The sequence below is a fragment of the Rosa rugosa genome, chromosome 5 (genome assembly GCF_958449725.1).
Source record: "Rosa rugosa chromosome 5, drRosRugo1.1, whole genome shotgun sequence".
NCBI classification, from domain to species: Eukaryota; Viridiplantae; Streptophyta; class Magnoliopsida; order Rosales; family Rosaceae; genus Rosa; species Rosa rugosa.
Window position 1 is genome coordinate 52298834 of NC_084824.1, and position 23974 is coordinate 52322807.

Consider the following 23974-nt stretch of genomic DNA (forward strand, 5'->3'; position numbering starts at 1 on the left):
AAGCCATTTGGCCGGAATTTACCTCGCAATTTCAGAAAACCAATGAACCCTAGATTCCCAATCTTCCAAATTCGACCTCCACACTTTGAATCGTTGCAGGCCGCTTGGAGGGAAGCATCAACGTCCAATGGGCTAGAAAATCCCTCAAAGAACTAGAGCTATAGTGGCCGGAGGAGGAAGAACCCACGGAGGCGATTTCAGGCGATTTCAACATCGGTAGCTCCACTTCTCGGCCTTGTACCGCCGTGTACGGTGCTTCCCACAACGAATAACCACCACAGACGTGTAGAGGGGACTGAGGAGAGCAGGATTCCCTTTGGAATCGCGCCGATTGGTGACCGGACGGTGAAGATATCGGCCGGCGAAGTGGGAGGGGCGAAACCGGGTCGGGAGAGAGGAGAGAGAAAACTTTGCCAAAATGGAAAGTCAGATTTTTCTGATATTATTCCGGAAAAATCCCATATATACTAAAATGGAAAGTTTTTCCGACGGCCATAACTTCTTCATACGAACTCCGATTTCCGCGTTCCACATGTCCACGAACTCGTATCGACGCGCTCTACGACTTTCGTGAAGGAAGTTCTCACAGGATCTAAACTTATAAAAAGTCAAACTTCGTAACCCCCCTAAAACGTGCACTTCGAATAATTATTCGTTCAAAAATAACTCCACTCCACCATCGAACCACGAAATCGTACAAACGAACACCTTATTAATCTCAGGAAACATTTAGGAATTAATAACAAATTTCCGAGGTCTTACAGTGCAGTTGTCGGAGCGGTGGTGGGGGTCGAGTTTTCCTCTTGATTTCTACTTCCCAGATCGAATCTGTGGGAATTCGCGGCAGGAGATTCGATCGACGGCAGCGCAGCAGTCCGTAGGTGATGGCGGTGCGACAGTCTGGCGCAGGTTTGGGACGGAGGTGAAGCAGTCAGGTGCCTCTACCCCATCTGCTTCATCTGATACGAGGACCTCTACCCCGTCTCCGAGGAGCTCCAATTCTTGCAAGGCGAACGATGCAGGCCGGATTTGTTTCCAGTCGGTGGATCCGAATACCACTGGGCCAGGTGGCGGCGCTGTGATTCGAGCGGATAGATCTAGGAAGGGAGGTCTCCGGCGAGGCATGACCGCGCAGCGCCTGGGGTTGAGGGCAGAGCAGGTCTGGGCACCCAGAGAAATTTGGGGTGCCCAACTGTGGGCCTGGGCTCCTCTCTGTTTGGGCTACTCAAGATGGGCCTTTGTTTGGGCCTTGTTTTCTGTTTGGATTCGCATATGAGATCCAGGAGAATGTTTGTGGATTTCTTTTTCTGCTACACTCTGGAATTGGAATTTCGGCTACTTAGGTAGAAGATTGCTCTCTACTCGATGTATTAATTTGCGTGGAGTGGGCATGGTCGGCCACACTACCGCCGGTTACCATGATAGAAGGTTACCCTCTATTCGACGCATATTTTTGTGTAGAAGCATGGTTGACCATACTATTGGTACCGTTTTACATAGCCCGGGGTCTGCCCGGTGCCTCATCAAATGCTTTTTAGCATCCCTTCCTATCCTCACTAGGTTTTATTTCCGATGTCTTGTTGCATCTAGTATTGTTTATGTTATTTTTTATTTTGATGTAGTCTCTACATCTACAAGTTGTAATCGTTCATATTATTATTATTAATAAAATGGTTGACTATTACTCTAAAAAAAAAGAGAAAAAAATAAAGCTACTTTAGCATTTAGCTACTAGTCTATTGGCATGAGATTCATTAGAATATAGAGGATTGAGAAAGCTTTCCTTGAACCTGGGTTCCGATACAATGTAAGAAATATTCTTGTTTTCTATTAATTCGGTGATTAATGTTTCTGACACGTGTATAAGATGTGAGGTTAATTTGAGAAATTTTGGTTGTGTATTTAGTCAAACGTTATTATAAAAAGTTAAAGAAGAATGTTAGGCTTAAAGTCACCCTGAGTGTGTATGAATCACACTCACTTCTCAGTTCGCCACATGTGTGGATTGTTCATAGAAAATATAATATTTTTATTCCATTCTTTATCCCCTTTAAATTAAAAAATTAAAAATCCTTATCTTTTAGCGAAATCGATTTCGATTTCGATTCCGTGCACCGACACCTTCACCATGCGCTAGAAACGCCAGAGAGTTTTCTCTTTTTGTCTAGTCCTTGGTAGGATTCCGACGCTTTCCAACACGGGAGAAATTAAGTTTTTGTATTTAATTAATTGGTTATGTATATAGTTTTCCTTATAGATTTAGATTTTAGTGTAACTATAAGGAAAACTATATACATAACCAATTAATTAAATACAAAAACTACTTAATTTCTCATTGGAAAACATTAATCTTCATCTTCTCCACCCAAATTTGAATTTATAACTATTTTTTTGTAATTTTTTTTGCCTCATCATCTTTGATTCGTTATTCAATTCACGAAACTATTAGTGTTGATTTCATCAAAATTTTTGTAATACCATTTTTGAACACTGAAAGTAAAAATTAAAGACAAAAAAAAAAATCAATCTCTTCTTTTTTGCTTATAGTTGTTAAATTACTAATCTTTTAATATAAATTAAAAGGAAAATGATGTAAAAAGTCACATTAGAGTGTGAAATGATTAAAATGTTACCTAGTTTCCCACTTGATAAAAAGATCTACCATTATTATTCTGTAAACAAAGACGAAGGCCCAAAACCAGATTCATAGGGCTTGGGAGATGTTGATTGCGAACTCGATCGCAAACACCTGAATATCCTGATTCCAGATACACAATAAGAGACATCCAATCTCAAATCGTCTCCACGGATACCATCTTCCACCACCAAAGAAACCATAAACACCATAGCAAGAGAAAGAGTAACCAGATCCACAAACGGATCGACAAGACAGCCACCCAAAGGGTGAAGTGGTGAACAGCCCAGCCCAACCTTTGTCTTTTGGCCGACTCGAAGTATAAGATGTTTTGAGACAGAACTGCCCAGAAGACACAAACAAATGTTGCAGAGATACAGAACACAATTAGAGAGGATCTTTTATTGAGTCTATGGATGAACTGATTCTGCGTGGGCAGCAGGATGCGATGGAATGGTATGTCTGTCATTGTATTGCTTTTTCTTAATTTGAATCCATTTGTTAATTAGCTCGATTTAGTGGAAGGGTGATCGAATAAGTGATTGAGTAGGGCTAGACTGAATTTCATCGGTTTTCTGGAAATATCTTATGAGATTATTAGAAATTTCTGACTGAACTTTTTTTTTTTTTTTTCTTCTCTCTTTGTTACACGTGTTTGCTGATTGATATCTTCGGTATATCGTATACATATCGGGTTTATCGGGTAATTCATGATTCCTGGTTCATATATAGTAACTAAATTATAGGACCTCTCGCAGACAGATACAGCAGAATCCTTGTAAACTTAAATATATGTTTACATGGGACCAGGAATCATGTGCAAGGCCAACTTCATCAGCTTAAGTCTTGCTTCTTTCTTCTGGTTCAGGATTGAATTTAAACAAGGTCATATCTGAGAAAATTATACTCTTTTGCTCTAGTCTTATACTTGCTAATTTTCTTGGAAGAAGATTGCAACTTCTTTGGTAATGAGATTGTCAATTGCACAGCAGCTATGGTTGCAATGCATTGCCAGAAAATAAGTACCCAGTAAGGGCTAGTTTGGGATTGCTGCGACTTTTTTAAAAAACTGCTGCTGCTGTGTTGTGAGAATAATCAACTGTGAATTAAAACAGTTTCGTGTTTGGTAAATAATATTTTTAAAAGTGCTGTCAGTACATAAAACAACTGCAGAGTGTGTTTTAATCCACAGCAGTCTAAAATCTGCTGCCAGTGACCTATAACTTTTAATGAAAGCTGCTTTTTATTTATTTACCAAACACAATAAAATCTAAAATTTTGAACAAAAGCTGATTTTTTTAAAAGCGAAGCAATCCCAAACGGGGCCTAAGTTGTGACAGAATCATTGCTTTCTCTGCCGACTTGTTTGATTTAATTTACCAAATTCATTTTTCTAGAAATATCAAAATGCAGTTATGAACTCTTGCATTGAGAGCAAGAAAGGTACCATTAAGTAGATGAGAGATCAAGAGGTTATTAACCTGATTCATCAAGGGAGGGTTGAATTCAACCATATCTTCTTGAAGCAACAGCTGCTTCCGTTGTGTCTTTGTTATGATAAGGTGTAGTTGATTTCCTATTGATTGAAAATACAATAACATACAGTCAAAACATAGAATAACATACAATAAGTTTCTAATTAAAAAAAAAAAACTATACTTAGCAATAATCAATTAAAAATATGGGGAAGAAAAAGTTAAGTATATAATGACTACTTACAAATCCAAAATTAGTTTTTAAGTATTTGATCTAAATATATTATGAACATCTTTTTCTTAAATCCGTCATGCCTAGGCGCCGCCTATACTAGTCAAGGCGGCTGACCACCTTCTAGCGCTTAGGCGGAACCTAGGCAGCCGCCTAGTGGGATTTTTAGAACACTCCTTAATATACTTGAACGTTTTCAGCTGAAAACCTCCTAGAGCCAGACTCTAATACCTGGTTAGACCGACCATTGGATCCCAAAAAGCGTATGCGTCAAAAAACAGACCAAGCTAGTCCTCATCCCAGACCCTTAAGTGCAGGCCTATACAAAAATATCATATCAGGTTAGAGAAGGCCAACTTTTGATGTGTATCCTCCTAAGTATATATGGATAACAAGCCTTTAAAGAATTAAGAGAGTATCATAGTGCCATGGACAGTATGGGCCTTCTCTAGGAGCCTTTTAACATAGCCAACATCCAATATATATCAGAATCCCATGTAACGTAAAATGTACTAAATTTTCTAACTCTCCATCCATTCTCAATGACTTTCTTATCACTCAGAATCATTGTATTTTCATACAGCTAGTTAAATATCATATTATATATAGTCTCTTTTGTCAGAGAAGATGCAAATGAAGTACAACAAAGTGCCCCTTCAAGATGTGATTTAGGAGTGTTGCACTTACTATTAAATGATCCGCCCTTATGACAATATACATCTTTTATACAAACATGTTTTTTACAAGTACGTAAGTGAGCGCCTGCTTTTTATTAATTCTCATATTTAAATCCACAGCTTTCACCGTTTTGATCTACCCAGAGAGCCAAGGTCTGGCCTAGTTCCACTTCTATCTTCCTTGTATTCAGTCATCTATCTAGCAACATGACATTGTCTCACCAAAACCAAATTTACTTGTCTATACATAAGAAGTAATGTATGAGAATTGTGCTACTGATCTGGTCTCATAAACTTTGTAGTACTACCGGTCAAAAGACCATATACTGAAGTTCAGAGTTTGAATCCCTTCTATCCCCCTTTTTTTTGTTTAATTGGTAAAAAATAGGATTAAATTCAGTTTACCTCCCTGAGGTTTGGGGGTAATTTCATGTTAGTCTCTGTCCTCTCAATTTAATCAGTTTACCCCCCGAGCAGTTCAATTTTCCTCAACTGTGTGTCTCATTCTCCGTCCAATTTGGACGTTAAGTCTGACAAAGGAGCCCACTTTAAGGGCTAAAATTGTCATTTCAAAAAAAAAAATCCACGGCAAAAAAAAAAAAAACTTCATCTTCTTCTTCTTCCTCTTCCTCTGATCGATCCTCCTCCCCAGAAACAAAAATAAATTCAGACACCAAAAAATGCAGAGAGTTGGACCAATTTTGTAAACATTTTGATAAAGCTTTCACAGTACTTAAATACCAACCCAAGTGCCAGTTGTAAGCAGAAAAGAAAAAACATGAAGAGATGTGCTTCAAAGCACCGATTGATTCCCCCACTCTCACCCAAAACACAAAAAAAAGAAACCATCTTTTTCTCTCTAATCAATTAAGCATTCTCACCTCTCATATACCCAAATCCCAACACGTTGAAATTCCCAACTGTTTCACTTTCCTTTGGCATTATCTGAGGCTTTCAATCAGTAACCAAAGCAAAACGGTATCACTAACTTTTGCACACATGTTATTCGGATTGAGTTTCTAGCTCAGACCCTAAATCTCGAAGCTTCAGATCTTAGCAATGGTTGCAGAGCCTTGGATTTTGAAGATGGGTAACCAGGTAAGCTTGAATCTAAAGCATGCTCTTTTACTTCAGCATTCAAAGAACCCCAACACCAAAACCCAGAACCATACTATAGGGATTCTTTCATTTGAGGTAGCTAATGTTATGTCCGTCGCTGGAATGGCCGCACCTCCTCCGCCGCTGTCGTGGCCCGACACCTCCCCACCCCCAAATTACCGCCCCATTAGAAACTAACAACATACTCAGAAACTGAATTCCTCTGAGAAAATTTTGAAACCATGGATAAGAATGGTTCATCTCCACCCCAAAAACATGAAACCCACAAACCCAAATACCCGAGCAAGAAAGCTGATTTTGATGAGATTAATAGTCGAAGCTCCAAACCGAGATCGACGAAGCCTTGACCGGATTTCGGTTCTGGAAGAGTGAGTCTTGAGATGAAGAGAGGAACGAAGTTGGCATGTCGACAATGTCGTTTGGGGCGAGACGCGGCAGAGAAGGAATTTGTTGACGGCGGAGCTCTTGTACTTGAAATTTGTAGGCTTGACCAGATGAAGCCTGGAAATATAGATGAAGCCTTGTCGGATGACGAGATATAGAGAGTTTGAAGTTTGAACCGAAGATGGAGAGATGAAGTGGAGAGACTGATTGGAATCGAGTATAAGAGATTGAGAAATTGGGGCTTTTTTGTCACGGATTTTTTTGTTCTTCTTGAAATGGCCATTTGAGGTAAAGGAAGAAGGGTTTGGGGATTGGGACTCTAGGGTTTGGAGTTTTGGGTGAGGGAGTTTGAAGGGAGGTGAAATAGGAATCGAGGTTAGAACAAGTTAGATTAGAGAGGAGAGAGAGACCCAGAGAATTAAGGAAGAAGATGATGAAATTTTTTGTTTTTTGTTTTTTTTTTTGCCGTGGATTTTTTTTAAATGACAATTTTAGCTCCGAAAGTGGGCTGTTTTGTCAGACATAACGTCCAAATTGGACGGAGAATGAGACATTAGACACGGTTGAAAAAAATTGAACAGTTCGGGGGGAGGGGGGGTAAACTGATTAAATTGAGAGGACATAGACTAACATGAAATTACCCCCAAACCTAAGGGGGGTAAACTGAATTTAATCCTAAAAAATAACTATTCATCCCATATGGAGACTTGTATTGTAGTGCCAGATAACATCCTTAGTATATTTTGGGTCATCCAATAAGCATTTGAGCAAAACAAAATCTGTTAAATTAGAAAGAGAATTTCATTTCTTAGTAGAGATATGTTTGTATGTAGCCCTAGGATGACCCAAAAATCCCGTCAATTGCCATCATTGGTCAAATGAGGTCAAGAATTATGAACATGATGGTCAACATTGTTAACCCAGGAAAGCCTATGAGTAAGGTTTCTAAATCCCATTGCTTGACTATCTTGAGTTTTAGACAACGACACAATTGAGGGCTTGTTCCGCGAGATCAGATCCCGCAGGCCTTGGGTGGTGACATTGGCGCAAATCCCCCGGTAATTATTGCTTCGAATGTAAATGGACCCAATTGTGCTCAAACCTAACATAGCGCTAGGTTATGTTAAATATTCAATTTATGTAATATGAAAATTCAATTTTTAATTAGGACATTTCGTCCCTCTATAATTATATTAGTTATTTAAATGTAGAATGTTCTAATAAAAACTTAAAAAGTGCATCTCTCTCATGGGCTCTGTTAGGGTCTAGAGTACAAAAGCACCTGTGGCCATCTTCATAGGGTTTTTGTCCTCCCAGTGCTTCGTCGACAACTTGAGGGATGCTCCCTCATTCCTTTGCTCTTCTCTCTGTGGTTTTGCTGTTTCTGTTGATGGGTTCCTGTCATGTTCGTATTTTCTCCCTTTCCGGCCCTAGTGGCTAAATATGTAGAGCTTTTCCTCTCAATCTAGTGGCCATTCTCCCTCAGATTGCGCTGGTGTAAGAATTCTGACTAGCACGTGCTTTCTCAATATAGGCTGTTTGGGTGGCCATGGCTGTCCCATTTTTCAGATCTACTATCCTTTTTCCTTGTCAGGTGGGGGCTTAACCTATGCTTTGGGTAGCTCTCCATGTGGTGTCACTGTTTTCATGGACTCTCATGGTGAAGGATTCTGCTAAGCTTTTTCAACTTGTCAGCCTGGTGGTTAGGGTAGGTTCTCTGCGGTGTCTGGGCAGTGCAAGAAAAGGTGTAGGATGCAGAGTTTATGTCTTCGGAAGGCAGAACTGGTGGCGTTGGTGACTGTTCAGGTAGTGGTTTTGGTGGAGTTAGATGTGGGTGATGTTCCTTGGAGATGCCTATCGGCGACCTAACTAGCGGTCCCGACTTCAATAGCTCAAGCCAACAAAATATTTGCGTTAGGAGGAAATGTTGATTAAGCTATGTCTAGGAATAGACTTTGGTCTACCATCCCTTTTTTTTTTTTTTTTTTTTTGAGAGGTGAACTTGCCGGGTCAGATCTGGGTCATGAGTTCATGGCTATGTCTAGGAATAGACTTTGGTCTACCATCCCTTTTTTTTTTTTTTTTTTTTTGAGAGGTGAACTTGCCGGGTCAGATCTGGGTCATGAGTTCATGGCTTTTAGTTTTTATAGTTTCAAGATTTTGCCTTTCTGTTGATGTTCTGGTTAGAGGGATGTTGAAGTAGGCCTCATCAAATAGCCCTCCGGCCCTAAGCCCGACCCGGCCCTTGCATTAGGGCGGGCCGGCCATACCCTTTCTCAAATAGGGTAGGGTAAGGGTCATGCAAATGAAGCACGGCCCTACCCTACAGCCTGGCCCGGCCCGGCCCTAAAAGCCTTACCCGGTCTGGCCCTAAAATTTATATATTATTCTGATTATTTTCTATTACATAGAAATAAAATTTAAAATCTGTATATGTGTTATATTAGAAAATGGGTATAAACCCAATTACCCAAATAACCTATTAATGTCTGAGGCCCAATGGCCCATTTCTTCCCAAGTCAGTCCAAGTCCAAGGCTTAAAACCTAGGCGTGTCTAGGACTCTAGGGCAACACAGCGTCTTCATCTCTTGACTCTCTTCGATAGTTCGACAAATGGAGGCCGTCGCTCTCTTCTTCTCAAAACTCGAGTGTCCATGCTCCGTCTTCTCCAGCCTCCGCCTCCTCCAGCCTTCGTCTTCTCCAGCATCGATGTGGTCTCGGTCTCCAGCATCGATGTGGTCTCAGTCTCCAGCATCGATGCCTCTTCCGCCTCCTCCAGCGTCGTGCCGCCTCCGCCTTCTCCAGCGTCGATGTCGCCTTCTCTAGCTGAAGCTAGTGATATTTCGGATGAGAAACCATGCAAGACTGGTTCGAAGCCACCGGAGCCGCTCAAGGACTATATTCATGTACGAGCAAGAAGGGGTCAAACCACTGACAGCCATAGTCTAGCTGAAGATCGCCGCCATCTCCAAACCTCACAGCTAAACACTCGGCCTCCGGCCCTCCTCCTCCAGTCCGAACCATTCATCGACATTTGCTTCTTCGATACATGGTAAGATAATACTGGTACTGCTGTTTTTACATAGTTACAGTTGAAATTTGAATGTTTAAGTGATGTTTGTGGTTTTCTGGTTGGGTTGAGAGAGAGAGAGAAGGAAGAAGAAGACTCCCAACTTTCATGAAGATGCGGCAATGGTGTGCAACTGTGTATTTGTATGCTTATGTTGTTGAAATGAAATGTGTCCGGTAGCTAAATTATTTATATGATTTTATGCAGGTTCTTTCTTTGGTTGCCATGGATCTTCATATTAGTAAGAGATGAAGGAAACTTTGCTGGTGTTAAATCAAACCATGCTTCAGTTTTTGTATCAAAGATAACAACTTTTTGTGAATTGATGAAGACTTGATCAGTTCATCAGTTTTTGTAACAACTTTTTGTAGCCTCAGTCAGTGGCTTAGTGCCTCAGTGCAATTTCATTTTCAATTATAAAACTTGATCATTGAGAACGTGAGTTTATGTGGGATTTGTAATTATTTGTAACTTAAATGCAAAGGAAGGGTATATGTATATCTATGCATTTTGGTTTAGTTTTATTCTTCAGCTTTGGTTATACCTTTATCCAAGTTGTATCATCATTGATAGGTCAACGAATGTAATAAACTTGGCTGTTTGATGTAGAGAGTGACTGAAATAGTGGGTTTGTCCCACATCATATGAACTTACATTTGTTTTCAACTTGGAATTTGGGGCTGTCCCACATCATATAAACTTATATTTGTTTTGCATTCTCCTAATTCTTGTAGAGATAGGATTTTACTCCGCATCTGAGATTGAGATTAGCTGCATATATATGATCCATCTGTTCACCCTTGATACAGTTATTCAAGCATGGACGCAAGCATAGAAGCAAAAGCAAGGATGGTGGCGGATAAGCGATTTGTTTTCTGTAGTGTATGGCAGAAAGTTGTGGACAAGAAACCCTACCCGAGATGCTACAAGGGCTTCCCTGTCAGATTAAGGTTCTTGACCCAACTTGCAGTCTTCAAATTTTTTGGTGGTAGGGAATTTGATAGTAAATATACTTTACCAGAGCTCTTATCTGAATCAAAGGTTTGGATCAACCCTTGTAACAACAATGAGGTTGAAGAGGCCGCCATGGTGCGTGAGAAACTTAGCGAGTTTGGTATCCTAGAGGAACACCAGTCGGCTATCATTCAAAGAATATTCAAGGCAGTTCAAGTGGCCACCGCCCTCCCCCAACCCCTGATGGGCATAGATGTTGCCATAAGGGACGTGAAGGTGTTGATATCTGGCAGCACTGCTGACCTTGATGATTACGTTGATTGGGTTATAACGGACTCCTTTAAAAAGATTGTTGATCGTGGTCGGCGCTGCTGCAACAGGATGTCAGAATGTCCAATTTGCATGGAGGACGACATCTTCCTCCACCTTGATGATGAAAATAAATTGGTTACTAGTTTTGCCCTGCTTACATTATTTTCACGGACATTGCATTGCCAAGTGGCTGGAAACTAAAAGCACTTGTCCTGTATGCCGACTCAAAAAGCCAGTTAAACGGGAGGTAGTCTAGTTCCCGCTGGAATAAGTTAATAACACATGCAAGATTTTATATTCAATTTCTTTTACACATGCAAGATTTTATATTCAATATTTTAAGGTGCAGCTATTAGACTCTCTTTTTTTTTGGATAGAGCTATTAGACTCTTTATTTGCCGAAAATAGGTTGTTTGTAGTAATTGTTTGTCTTTTGTTGTAGTTGTTTAGGAAAACTGAAATCGGAAAAGAATTGAGTCGCGCTTTCATTGATAATAGGGGCCTATTTATATAGAGGATTACAAGTATAGAGATAGAGTTGTATATGGAAACATAATCGTACATTGATTGGATATCTAGCTAACAAGTTCACAGCAAATGAGATTGTCCGATCTTATGCATTGAGGTAAGTACAATAATGCGCCTATTGTAATTAAGTAAGGCACTTCTGCCTCGAGCACATCTTCGTCATCATCCTTTAGACGAAGAAGACCCTTTTCAGGATCAAGACTACGGACGATCATGGGGGTGCTTGAAGACTTGACCTTGTCAAAATGCCTAAGCATCTATCAACACGATGCTCAAGTTCTATATCGAGACATAATCGTGTTCTCCCAATATCCTTCATCTCAAAATCGGATTTCAAGTGTTCAGCAGTTTCCCTTAATTCTTTAAGGGCTTCTAATGAAGATCATGTCCAACATGAACCGCGATGGAATCCGAAACTTGTTATGGAAATGCGTGAGATATCCCTTCCCAATCAAATAGTCACTTTAATGAGCGTTTTCAACCTCATTGTAAACGCATTCCGTGGTCTAGAGCCACTTGACTTGGGTAAATGAAGTTCAGCATGAGATACGAAGTGACCACATTTGTAAGCTGCATGTTCAGTTAGATGGAAACTACCAAATTGACAAGATAGTGGAGTGCAATGACGTCCATTACGAGATAATATGTCTCATCATAGTCGACTCAGGGACGTTTTGTGAGAAGCCCTGCGCTATAAGGCGAGATTACCATCTCTTTTTCTCATCACGCTTTCTAACGAAGACCCATTAATCAATAGGTTTTATGTTAGGAGGTGTCGGCATCACTGGCTTGAAAACCTTCTTCTTCGTTAGAGAATCAAACTTAACCTGGATCACATCTTTCCATTTAGGTCAATTTTCTCTACGTTGGCATTCATTCATCAACGGGGCGTGGTTCGATATCATTGGACTCAACCAACTCATGCGCTATGAAATGCGCGAATACATCATCAATCATGATGGAGTTTCTATCACTACAAAAATATAAGCCTTTTGCGACATCTAACTTGCGACATAATAACACGGCCGTAGTAAAAATTATTAAAATCTATGCAATTACTAAAATTTTGCGCGCTAAGCCTTGCCGCTATATCTAATTGCGACCCACAGTTAAATCCGTCGCACATAATTATGTAGTCCAGGGTTTATTTTAAATATTATTTCTTTTTCTTTTTTAACTTTACCTTTTACTATTACATGAATACACGATTTCCACTCAAAGGAAAATGGGCGGCGTTTCTCTAATAGGGTTTCAAAGGAAACAGTTTCATGGTCATTCGATGGCTGCTAGATTATGATTGGGGTGGGAGAGTAGGAACTCTGAACGATTGGCTGGAGGTTATTTTTTCAGTGGAGCTCTAGATCTTGAATTGTTTGTGTGCGTTTGCTGTGTTTTCTGGTTATAGAAGAGAATCCACCAATAAACATCGATCTCATATGCAATTGCCTTTATGGAACTTCAATTGATGATTCTGTTCAACCGGATATGGTATTCACTTCTTTTGATTGTCCTCTATCGTGGGTTAGTCTTTTTCTCTGACTCTGAAGAATCTCTGATGAATTATAATTTTAGTCATGCTATTTTTCAAAGGGGCTTGCAGTTTCAGTTACTTGTATAAAATGCTGATGAAAATATGTATCAAACTAGGACCATTGATTCAAATGAGTGTTGGTTAAACCACTAACTCTATAGTCTATGCCAATTTCTAGTCTGCGTAAATTTTGGTTCCTAATTCCATTGACCTTTTTTTTGCTTTTTATCTTGGTTTTTATTATATGTTGTCTTTTTGTGAAGAACACTACAGGTATGTCAATGAATATTCCAATTGGAACACTGCCAATTGTAACTTGATATGTGAAAGAGGTGCACTTTTCTTTCAGGTATCTCATCCCTAAATTTTGGTAGAGCTTTTGCAGATTTGCTCTCTTAAATGATTTTAGTTTCAGCTATTTACGTTATTCCGTAGCATCCCTTGACATGTTCTAATTTGACCATTCTTATGAAACCAACCATTTGTCTGATAAACACTGTTTTGCTTCTTACTCATCAGGAAGAGCTATAATTCACACCTTGTGTACAATGGTGAAATCTTGTTTAGAGGTAAACAAAACTCGAATTTCTTCTCATGTAGGTAATAAAAAATCTAGTTTAGACTTAGTTGGATGATGACTACTTAGCAATACCATATATGTCCAGGATTTTTTTTATCTATTTCATCTTGTTCAGTTTATTTAATTTAACTTTATTTCTACTTGAATATTGTTGTTACGCTATAGTGTACATGCTGATCATGGTCAAGGGACAAAGGTTTACTTTCCTTCTCTTTTTGATTGTTTGTTGAATTGGACGTAGATTCAGCTCAAAGCACCGGCCTTTTGATCTATGTTTGGTATAAATTGTACTTTTTTATTTGACAAACTATTTTCTCTCATTTGCTAAAAGTGTAGTTGTCTCTGCATATATTTTTTTAAAAATGCATTCATGGCAAAGATAAGTGTTATGAACCCTTCAATGCTTTCCTATGCTTCTTAGAGTCTTCTTGAGCAATTGTAAGTGTTAGTTCTCGGCACTTTTAAACTTGATTGGTTTTTACTCAATTCTATTTATTAACTCCTTGTCAATGTGAATGAGTGAATATGTCCACATGAAGAGCAAATATGTAAACACCTTCATAAAAGTATATTGCGGGTGTTGTGCAGATTTTGTCATGTAGAGCAAATTGTTTATATCTTAAGCAACAATTGGTTGTGTTTTGTTATTATTGACTTTTCAATGTCCATTACTAGTGACATATATGTATGTAACGCTATTGTAACCATTAGCTTTATTGTTCATTTGTGAAACAGCTTGGTCAAAGTGCTCTTCAAATTCTGTAACTTGGAAGTTGATTGAAGTAAATTGTTGTATGTGCAGAACATTATTAGAGATGCTGATGTATCTGATAATAAGATAAAGGCTGCAAAAATAGCAAAGGTAACTTCTATAGACCAGTGCTAATAGAAAAGGTAGCTAAATTAAAGTTTTTGATTAATAAGCATAGGGTTGTGCGTGTATTGACTTGAGATTTGAAGAACCTATTGTCTTATATCATCATTATCATACATATTAGTATTGACTCATGAAATTATTTGTTGCAGGTTCAGATTATTCTCAATGATTAAGAAAATTTTCTGAGTTCTTGGCTTTCCTAATCCCTTCAAGTATTGCTGGTATAGTTTCTTTCCTAATGCTTAAAAACATTGTTATTTAAGTTTCTGATAGTTCTAGCTACTTTTCAATTGTGGGATATGCTTGTGAAATTGAACCAGCAGAGATTTGTAACTTTGTATAACAATAATAAGTAGGATAAACTTGTTACTTGGCAATACTAATCAAATCTATTTGTATGTTTGCAGGCTTTGATTACAAGATTATAAACTGTACATGTCTGAAGGGTTATATTGATGATCTTAGACTATACTTTTGTATAAAAACTTGCATTCTATGATGTTTATTTTAAGTGAATGGTATTATATAATAGCCTTATTATATAATTGAGAGTCCAGAAACTCAGTTGCGACAGTCTATGGTTGTCGTAATTTTTTTTATTCACCTGTTATAGCATTTGCGACGGGAGAAAAAGCGTTGCAAAAACTCACACATTATTTATGACGTTTCATTGTGCGTCGTTTTTAACCAAAGTTGATTACGACGTCACTTTATGCGACAATCCAACAAGCGTCGTAAGTTCGTCGCAAAAGCTATTTGCGACATCTCATTACCCGTTGTATATAACCAAAAAGTATTTGCGACTTGACGCGTTAACAAGCGTCGCAAGTCCGTCGCAAAAGAGCATTTACGACATTTTTTGGTTTTTTGCCGACGCTTTCTCGGTGTCGCAAAAAACTTGTTTTTTTGTAGTGTATCCTACGTCTCATGTACACTAGTGTAATTTTCATAGAGCTTTATATTCTCAGGAATAGGTTCTGACGTTGAGGCGTCTCACAACGATAACCATAATTCAGAAGATACTCATAAGACGAATTTTGAGTGTCGATGATCAAATTATTGAATTGTGTCAAAGTATCTGATTGCACGCATTTATATACGTGTAATTATATCTAAAACGCTAGAATTAATCCAATCCTCATGTCAATTATTATGTAATTAATCTATTTTTATTTTATTTTGTAGTAAACAAGCGGAATTGAGAAAACGAGGTAAAATAGTGTAAATTAGAGCGAATTGAATTTTTTTGACAAAAAGACGAAATAGTGAAGATCGGTCAACTGTGGTCAACGCAAACAAAGAAAGAAAAAAAAAAGGAACAAATGATGAATGCTGCACGTTTTGTTAATTAAACCAAAACCAAGCCACCACCACCCACGTGCCGTGTCCACCTTTTCTTGCTTATTATTTTTTTTATGAATTCTTAGCTGACCCCCCATTTGACTCTCTCCTTTCTCATCCTTGATTCTCTTTCTGTCGCAACATACACCACACGGCACCGTTTCATATATTTACCTACCCTACCCACGCTGAGGATCATATATATATATATATTTTATGCAGAGCGGAGCTTCGCTTTGAAATTAACGTGTGAAGTTCGAGTTTTGGGTCACTTTTCGGTCGCATATCCACATCTTGACCGTTTAGTTTCTAGGTACTAGTGTATAGATCATCTCTGCAAATTTTCAGCCAAATTGATGATCGTTTAGGTATCTAACTCGCTTAAACCAATGGACGGACTGAATCTGTCAACCTGAACTGTACTAGCTTTAAGGCAGTTATCAATGCCTTAACGATCATCATTTTGGCTGAAAATTTGCAGAGATGATCTATACACTAGTACCTAAAAACTGAACGGTCGAGATGTGGATGTATGACCGAAAAGTGACCAAAATCTCGTACTTCACACGTTAATTTCAAAGCGGAGCTCCGCTCTGGATAGGATATATATATATATATATATATATATATATATATATATATGTATATATACAGATCACTTTGAGAGTGAGATGGACAGCGGCGCACGACCCACCTCACTTTGTGAGCTTAGCTTGTGCTCTCTCTCTCCTCTATCATTACTCATAATTTCTTATGTATTTGATAATGGGTTGTGAGTAGTTCAATTTTGGGAGTTAGGGTAGTGAAGCTCTAACTCATCTTGTGTAAATATTGATGCTTTAAATGAAATAAGTGTAATTTCCATTGTATATGCTTTAAATCCGAATTTATTGGTCCTTAGAAACAAGTTTCTAGGCTTTATCACCCTTTGAAATTATGTTGTGGGCAATTGTGATGAATAGATTGATAAATTGATAACTTATTAGTCTTGTGGCATCTAAGATTTAAGTGTGGTGACAATTAGCTAGCTTAATTGTAGCTAAGCTTGCTTGGGTCTCTATTATCTTGCTCTCTAGGCCTCTAATTTTGGATATTGCGGCATTAACTGGCGTAATGCCCAAATTAGAAAGTTGATTGTGGTCTTAACAGGCATAGTCAATACACCGAAAGGATAATCGGTTTAGTAGCCTTAACCGGTACTAGATACGGGGCTCGACACATATAGGAAATGCATGTATTTGTGAAATTGATATCGATGTTTACAAGATAGTTAGTGTAAATCACCCGACACTCCCATGTTTCCATTAGTTTGAATTCCAATTTTAATTCTTGCTTGATAATTAGTTGTTTGCTTTTATTTTAGTTTGCATTTAATTTAGTTAATTCTCAATTTAAAACTTCCGAACAAAATTCTACTTTCCATTATGGATAACTCATTTGGGCTACAAGTTAGTGGCTTTGATTAGGTTTAGTGTGAGCTGAGCCGAACATTGCCGAGGCCTGGTGCCTTTATTGTGAATATTTTCTTTTATTTTATATTTTTTTTGTGTGATTTTCGTATCCTACCGCCAATTACCTCGATTAGGTCCAACGCCTAATCCCCGAGGTACGATAATCAAGGTTTTAATACTTCCCTTACTTGACAATGATTCGTACGCTTGCGAGAGTTTATGAATCAAGTCAATGGCGCCGTTGCTGGGGATTAGGGTCTTCGGATCTTAATCCCTTGGTAATTGGCATTTTGGGTAACTTTTAGCATACTTTTATCGTTATTTTTATTTACATCTCTTGTTTCTTTGTCTAGTTGTTTATTTTCCATTTTGATTTTTCACTTCTTTGGTTAGTTTACTCATTTTAATAGTACTTTTTATTTTTCATTGTCTATTCTACCTACTTTCCATGGCATGGCTAGTGAGAGGCCGTATGATCATATAATTGAGTTTGATGCCATATGTTCCACTATGCACTTGGGAGGATTAACTTTGGAGGGTTTAAAGCTTCGATTATTCTCATTTTCTTTGAAAGATCAAGCACGCACATGGTTTCATAAGCTTAAGCCAAGATCCATTCTCTCTAGGGCCGATATGCGAAGAGTCTTCTTGAATGCTTATTATCCACATCATCGGACTACTTATATGCGGGATAGCTTCACCAAGTTCTTTCAAGAGGATAATGAGACTTTTTATGATGCATGGGAGTGCTTCAAGGATATTGAGTTAGGTTGCCCTCATCATGGACTTACAAAGTGGCTTCTTTGTGAGTCTTTCTACAATGGGTTGATTATTGATGATAGAAGAAGGTTGGATAATGCATCGGGTGGAAATTTTCTAAAGAAATGTCCCAATGCCGCTTGGGATATTTGTGAGGAAGTGGCTACACAATCCGGTCAATGGGATAATCATCAAAGGAGAAGAGGAGGTAGAGATGACCACACTACATGTAGAGGTCGTGATTCACATGCATATGGTACTAGAGGCAGTGATGATTCTATGGAGCCTCATGGTAGAGGTGTATATTATGTTTCTCATGTTTATAGAGATGATGGAGTTATGAGTTCTAAGCTTGAAAGGCTTGAAGCAAAGATTGACAAGAAATTTGAGATGCTTCTTCAAGCACAAAAGGGTAATGGTACTTCTTCTTCACATGTCAAGAGTGTTAGTTCTTCATATCTTTGCTTGATTTGTGAGTCCTTCATCATTCTCCTCATGATTGTCACTTGGCTTCACAATTTCCGGAATTTGTTGAGGAGCAAGTTAAAGCGGTTAGTTCTTATCAAAGGCCACCACGAAATGACCCTTATTCCACTATATATAATCCGGGTTGGCGTAATCACCCAAATTTCTCATGGAGAGATGGTGGAGGGTCCTCTAATGCACACCAAGGTGGTTCTCACTCATATGGAGGAAATCAAGGCCCTAATTCTTCATCTTTTGGTCCCCACGGCCATGGGAACACACAATTTGGTGGACAAAATCATTATGGGCAGCAAGCATCTAGTCACAATTCTCAAGGCCAAGGGCCATCTTTTGGTGCTACACATGCTTACTCAAGGGTTTGGTCAAAATTCCCAATCATTTGGAGGTGTCAATCCTACACAAAATGCTCCTCCCGGATTTCAAAATAGGCAAGCACCATAACTGGAGCCAAAGAAGTCTCATATGGATGATATATTGGCCACCCTATCTCAAAGTCATACTTCTCTTACACAAAGCCAAGCGAAGACCAATCAAACTCTTAGTATTCTCGCTCAAGGTCAAAGTTCACTTGCACAATGTGTGGGAAAGTTAGAGGTTCAATTGGGTCAAATGGAAAAAGAGCTTGAAGCACGTCCACAAGGAGCCCTACCTTCACAACCGGGGCCAAACCCAAGAGGAAAAGTCCATGAATGTAATGCCATAACCACTTTACGTTCAGGAAAGGTATATGATAATCATGTTTACATGCCCTCATCTTCTAGTTTCCATTCAAATCCTTTATTTGTGCATGATGATGATTTGCGTTCATATGGGACCAAGAGGGAAGAAAATGTACCTCTTCGCCGTGTTGTTGATGATCAATTGTATACACATCATGATTCTTTTTATTATAGGGAGGATGGGACCGGAAGGGAAGAAAATGTACCTTCCGGTAAATATGGAGTGGGTGATGTGACTTTGAATGCAAAAGGAAGAAATAAAGGGTGGATAAGGTAGCCAGAGGGGAAGAAGATGTACCCTCCGGAGGGGCTATTCCTGATAGTGATTATGGTTTCTTGTCCATTGAAAATGATGCAATAAGTAAGTATGGTTTGATTGATAGTGGCAAGGAAAGAGCTTTGTTGAGAAATAACACTCCTAGGGATGAGGATATCTCGGCCCCTAGATTAGATGGTGAGGCCATGAACGCTAGGGACCCATCTAAGGCCAATGACACCTCTAGGAAGGTTCTTAATGCCATTAGACCCACTCCTAATGAGTTTGAGCCATCTACTTCAAGAGAAAAGGAGGGGAGGAATAAGGAGGAAGACCTACATGTTCATGGTAGATCTAGTGATAGAAGTGGTCCGGTCTATTCATCATTAGGAGAGGCCTTGAGGGCTAAAAACCCTAGTGGGACCGTGACTACTCTTAGAGGCACCACCAGGAGTCTCACCTTTGATCCACCTCCTGATTTGAGCACACCAGAACCTCAACTTCCTTACCCTAATGTGCCAAGAAAAGAAAATGTGAAGAAGGGTGGGAAGAAGAAGAAAGTTGGTTTAATGTCTAAAGTGCATGATATCTTGAAGAATATCAATGTCAATATACCTTTGATTGAGCTTATTCGACAAAAGCCGGTTTATGCAAATTTCTAAAGGACTTGTGCACCCATAAGAGGAAGATAAAGAATGATGAGCGGTTTGAAATTTGTGAGGAGGTTAGTGCTATCTTGCAAGGACAGATCCCTCCAAAACTTAAGGATCCGGGGAGCTTCAATATCTCATGCACTATTGGTGAGAAAACTTTCGATAGAGCTTTGATGGACCTTGGTTCAAGTGTTAACATATTTCTTTTGAGACTTTCCGGAAACTTGATCTAGGCCCTATTAAAGCTACTCCTATATACTTACAACTTACGGACCGGAGCATTATTAGAGCTATGGGCGTTGGTGAAGATGTATTAATCAAAGTTGACAAGTTCTACTTGTCGGCAGATTTGGTGGTATTGGATATGGATGATGGAGCTCATTCACTATGTCAAAAAAGCCTTCATTCGACAGATATGATATGTCGTCTGATGAAATAAAAATATGTTGTCTAGGTGGCTGCCGTCTCTAAGCCACTCAGACGACAGATATTCTCCGTCGTTGATTATGCACTCAGACAACAGATTCAGTTTAAGGTACTGTCGCCTGAAGTACCCAATATTGAAAAGTTAGGGACTATCTGTCGTCTGAAACATATTACTACTACATATTAATGTTGTTGGGAATCCACTTCATCGACGAGTTTAACAAAATATCGGTCGATGTAGTTAATTTAACATGACAGAGTTTTACTTGTTTCTGTCATTTGATTGAACCAATATTGAAGCTTAGTTGATGTTTCTGTTGTCTGATTCAAAACACAATGACAGTTACATATTGTGAAACCTGCATATGTTGCTTTTCAACCATTTCATCATCATTTCATCAAAGCCATAAAATTGGACTAAAATCAGCCAACAAAATGAATCCAATTATTTTATTGCATCTATCATCCAAAATACAATCTATCAATTCCACAATTCTAAACCTAACATTGACATTATGATTGAGAGAATCAAAAAACACCATCTTATCTCAATCATATACCTAACGCGCTAAGACAAAAATCTGCGGGTCATTTCACCATAACCACATTGCTTTTTCTTAACTAAAGAGTTCTATAACAAAAGCCTTAACAGTTCTAACCAGTGTTTGAGCCTAGTCTTCATCGCGTCAAAGTACCATGACTCTCTCAATAGAGAGATATGGATAGCAGAAACCCAGCAAGCTGCTCTAGAATGACATCCACAACATAGAATGCCCACCTAAAATTAAAACCATGCAAGTAAAATTAGACATTACCAAAATATTGCTTCCTTGCGTAGTGAAGGAAGTTAGTTGATCAGGTTACTATTACCAAACTATACAAAGTACATTATACATCTGCTTACTACCTGCAATAGTAAAGGTATATTCATCCGTTCCATGCCGCTCTTGGTTTTTACAATGTATAGTGAGCAGTATAGCAATGTGCATTTGCTAATAAAATATTGGACAAAACTAACTGACTTGATGCATGTACTATTGGAAGCATACGAATCGTGTTAAGATAGGGAAGTATTAAGCCCAAAATTATCGTACCACGGGGATTAGTGGCTAACCCACAACCCTTGGGTAGTCGGAACTAAAGTCACTAAGCAAATAAAGGAAAATAAAGTGAATAAAAATACTAATCTAAGACACCAAGCTTTAGCAATGCTCGGCTTTGATTTTCACCAAAGCCTAATCAAAACTAAGAGTAGGTGATGATTATTTACAATGTGTAGGAGTTCAATATTCTGAGAGTTAATTTTAGGTTAACAAAAAGTAATAAAATGTAAAGCAACTAATAAAAATGCAAAGAAATTAATAAAAGTTTAACCAAATAAATGGGAATGTCGGGTGTTAGGGAGGTTCCTTCACCCAAATTCTATATGTCAGAAGCTAATATAATATAGATGCAAATTTCCTACTTTGGCGGGAGTCGTATCCAAGGCGGTTCAAGGCTCAAGGACCGAAATTCCCTTTCATTGTATTCCTACTCCGGTTCAAAGGCCGTAGGAACTCACTTGACATGAATTAGAGCCGGTTCAAGGGTCACTAATTCACATCAATAGGCCTAGAGATCGAGAAATTAGACTACTAAGCGATCTGCCCGAGCAATCACGCAACGGGTGTAAATCACCATGCTTATAACCCCTCGAATACGAAATTGAAGGTTTTTAGGGGGTCAAGCCTCTAACTCTGTCGTAGACATGCTCAAAATACACACCCTAGAGTTTACTAGGCTCCTAGACATGCATTTTAACCCAACAATAATTTAAATAAGCATCCATCATATGAAAGTTGCATCATTACATTAAATTAAACATCTTTTGGACAAAATTTGGGTTAGGGACACAACCCTAACCCCTAACAAGAAAATTACTCACAACCTATAATTATGAACATCAAAGATACAAAATTCAAAGGGAAAAGAGTATAGAAGTGTAGAAGAAAACAAGAATAATCACAAATAGCTAAAAAGCTAGCATGACTAGTCTTGAATTACAACTCCCACAATTACCCAAGTCTTGAATCTTGTAGAGGTAGAGGTCTTTGATGAATCCTTGAAGTTTTAGGTGAGTAATTCTTCAATTCTCTAAAATAAAACTAACAAAAATCTGAAAAATAGAGAAGGAGGAGAGGAATGAGAGCAGCCCAAAGGGCTACCCTGTTTTTGGTGCGGCGCTGCTGGTTCTCTCCCCTAAAGAGAATGATGCATCAATATATATACCAAGGAGAAGAGATGAGGGTTTGGCTGGTAATGAATGTCACATGGTGGTGAATGAAAAGGAAAGTGAAATTGCCACGCCACGTGTCAAGTGATCAATTAATCAATGGGCAATTAACCCATACTTTCTTTGGGTTGCTGTCCTCCACTGTTGGTTAATTAACCAAAGTCTCAATTATATATGCAATTAAACAATTAAGCTTTGGCTAATAAGGTATCCATAATTTCGTCTTTTTGTCGAAAGCTCAAATCTTCATCATTTTTGCGCTATTCTATCTCGTTTCCGCAACTCAGCTTATTTATTACAAAATAAATAAAAATAAATTAATTACATAATAATTGACTTAAGGATTAACTTATTTCTAGTGTTTCAGATACAATTGCATGTAATCACTAACCTGAAATACCTAACTTTGTGAATCTGGGGATTCTGTATAATAAGTGAGCTCGCTATACGACACGATTTGCACACTACATATAGAAGATACCCAACATTATCAATTGAAGTTATGGCTCCAATTGTCGTCACGGAAAAAGAACAGGGTATCAACCGCAACTACTTTGATCTAAGCAACTAATATTCACAACTGGACGTCATAATTGAGTAGCAATAATTGCATGAGTTGAACAATTTAAGGTGCAAATGAGAAAAAAAAAATGCAGATCATCCAATATAGATAGAAGAATCACCTTTACAAGGAAAAAGAAGCAAATAAAATTAAATAAAAAAATTGCTCACATGTTATATGATTTCAGAAAGAATGAAATACTTCTCAACTGACCTCAAAACCTGTTTGTTTCAAAGCTTCAAGGCACTTTACTGTCAATCTGATGTCCGGGAGGCCATCACCAATCTCAATCTCTGCCTGTATCAATAAAATTATGTTCATGTGTGTGTACTCAAAATCTAAAATCCATTCAGAAGTAATTTAAATATTACATCAACACCTAGATTTATGCATCCAGTCCATTCCTTAATTTTTTTTATGTTCTACGTTATTGGGATCAAATGAATCAGTCATGCACCACTCATATACAGCAAAACATTGACCACGTTTTAGTACTCTATAAATCTCTTTGTAACATCCATACCGCACAGAAAGAACCAAACATTAAGCCAACAGACGCATCTGAATGTACCCCTGAGTGTTTGCTTTTGACATTTAAATTAGTTGGAAGTCTCCTAGCTACTAAAAAGGCAACTTACTGCATCTGGTGCATGGCAGGTAGCTTCAATTGCATAT

At 38.4% G+C, this 23974-nt stretch overlaps 1 protein-coding gene, 1 long non-coding RNA gene and 1 pseudogene across 5 annotated transcripts; 2 read left to right on the forward strand and 1 right to left on the reverse strand.

Annotated features, from left to right (window-relative positions):
- Nucleotides 1-8593: 8593 nt before the first annotated feature.
- LOC133712946 (uncharacterized) lies at nucleotides 8594-11192 on the forward strand. 3 transcript variants are annotated; one of them, XR_009847671.1, is made up of 4 exons: nucleotides 8594-9574; nucleotides 9667-9717; nucleotides 9800-9833; nucleotides 10402-11192. XR_009847671.1 is itself a non-coding variant. In XM_062139061.1 (2 exons), exons 1-2 carry the CDS (start codon nucleotides 9177-9179, stop codon nucleotides 11057-11059), a joined length of 1056 nt encoding a protein of 351 aa, XP_061995045.1. In that variant the 5' UTR covers nucleotides 8597-9176; the 3' UTR covers nucleotides 11060-11186. The 3 variants fall into 3 exon arrangements, 1 of the variants encoding a protein (XP_061995045.1); XR_009847670.1 differs by having other exon boundaries at nucleotides 8594-9717; XM_062139061.1 differs by lacking the exons at nucleotides 9667-9717; nucleotides 9800-9833 and having other exon boundaries at nucleotides 8597-9574; nucleotides 10402-11186.
- Nucleotides 11193-12600: 1408 nt separating this feature from the next.
- LOC133710949 (uncharacterized) lies at nucleotides 12601-14977 on the forward strand. 2 transcript variants are annotated; one of them, XR_009846972.1, is made up of 6 exons: nucleotides 12601-12907; nucleotides 13181-13266; nucleotides 13437-13486; nucleotides 14300-14359; nucleotides 14524-14595; nucleotides 14782-14977. It is a non-coding gene; the product is annotated as an uncharacterized LOC133710949 (long non-coding RNA). The 2 variants fall into 2 exon arrangements; XR_009846973.1 differs by having other exon boundaries at nucleotides 13191-13266.
- A 2882-nt stretch (nucleotides 14978-17859) lies between these two features.
- On the reverse strand, nucleotides 17860-17954 carry LOC133713247 (small nucleolar RNA R71; annotated as a pseudogene).
- Nucleotides 17955-23974: the final 6020 nt, after the last annotated feature.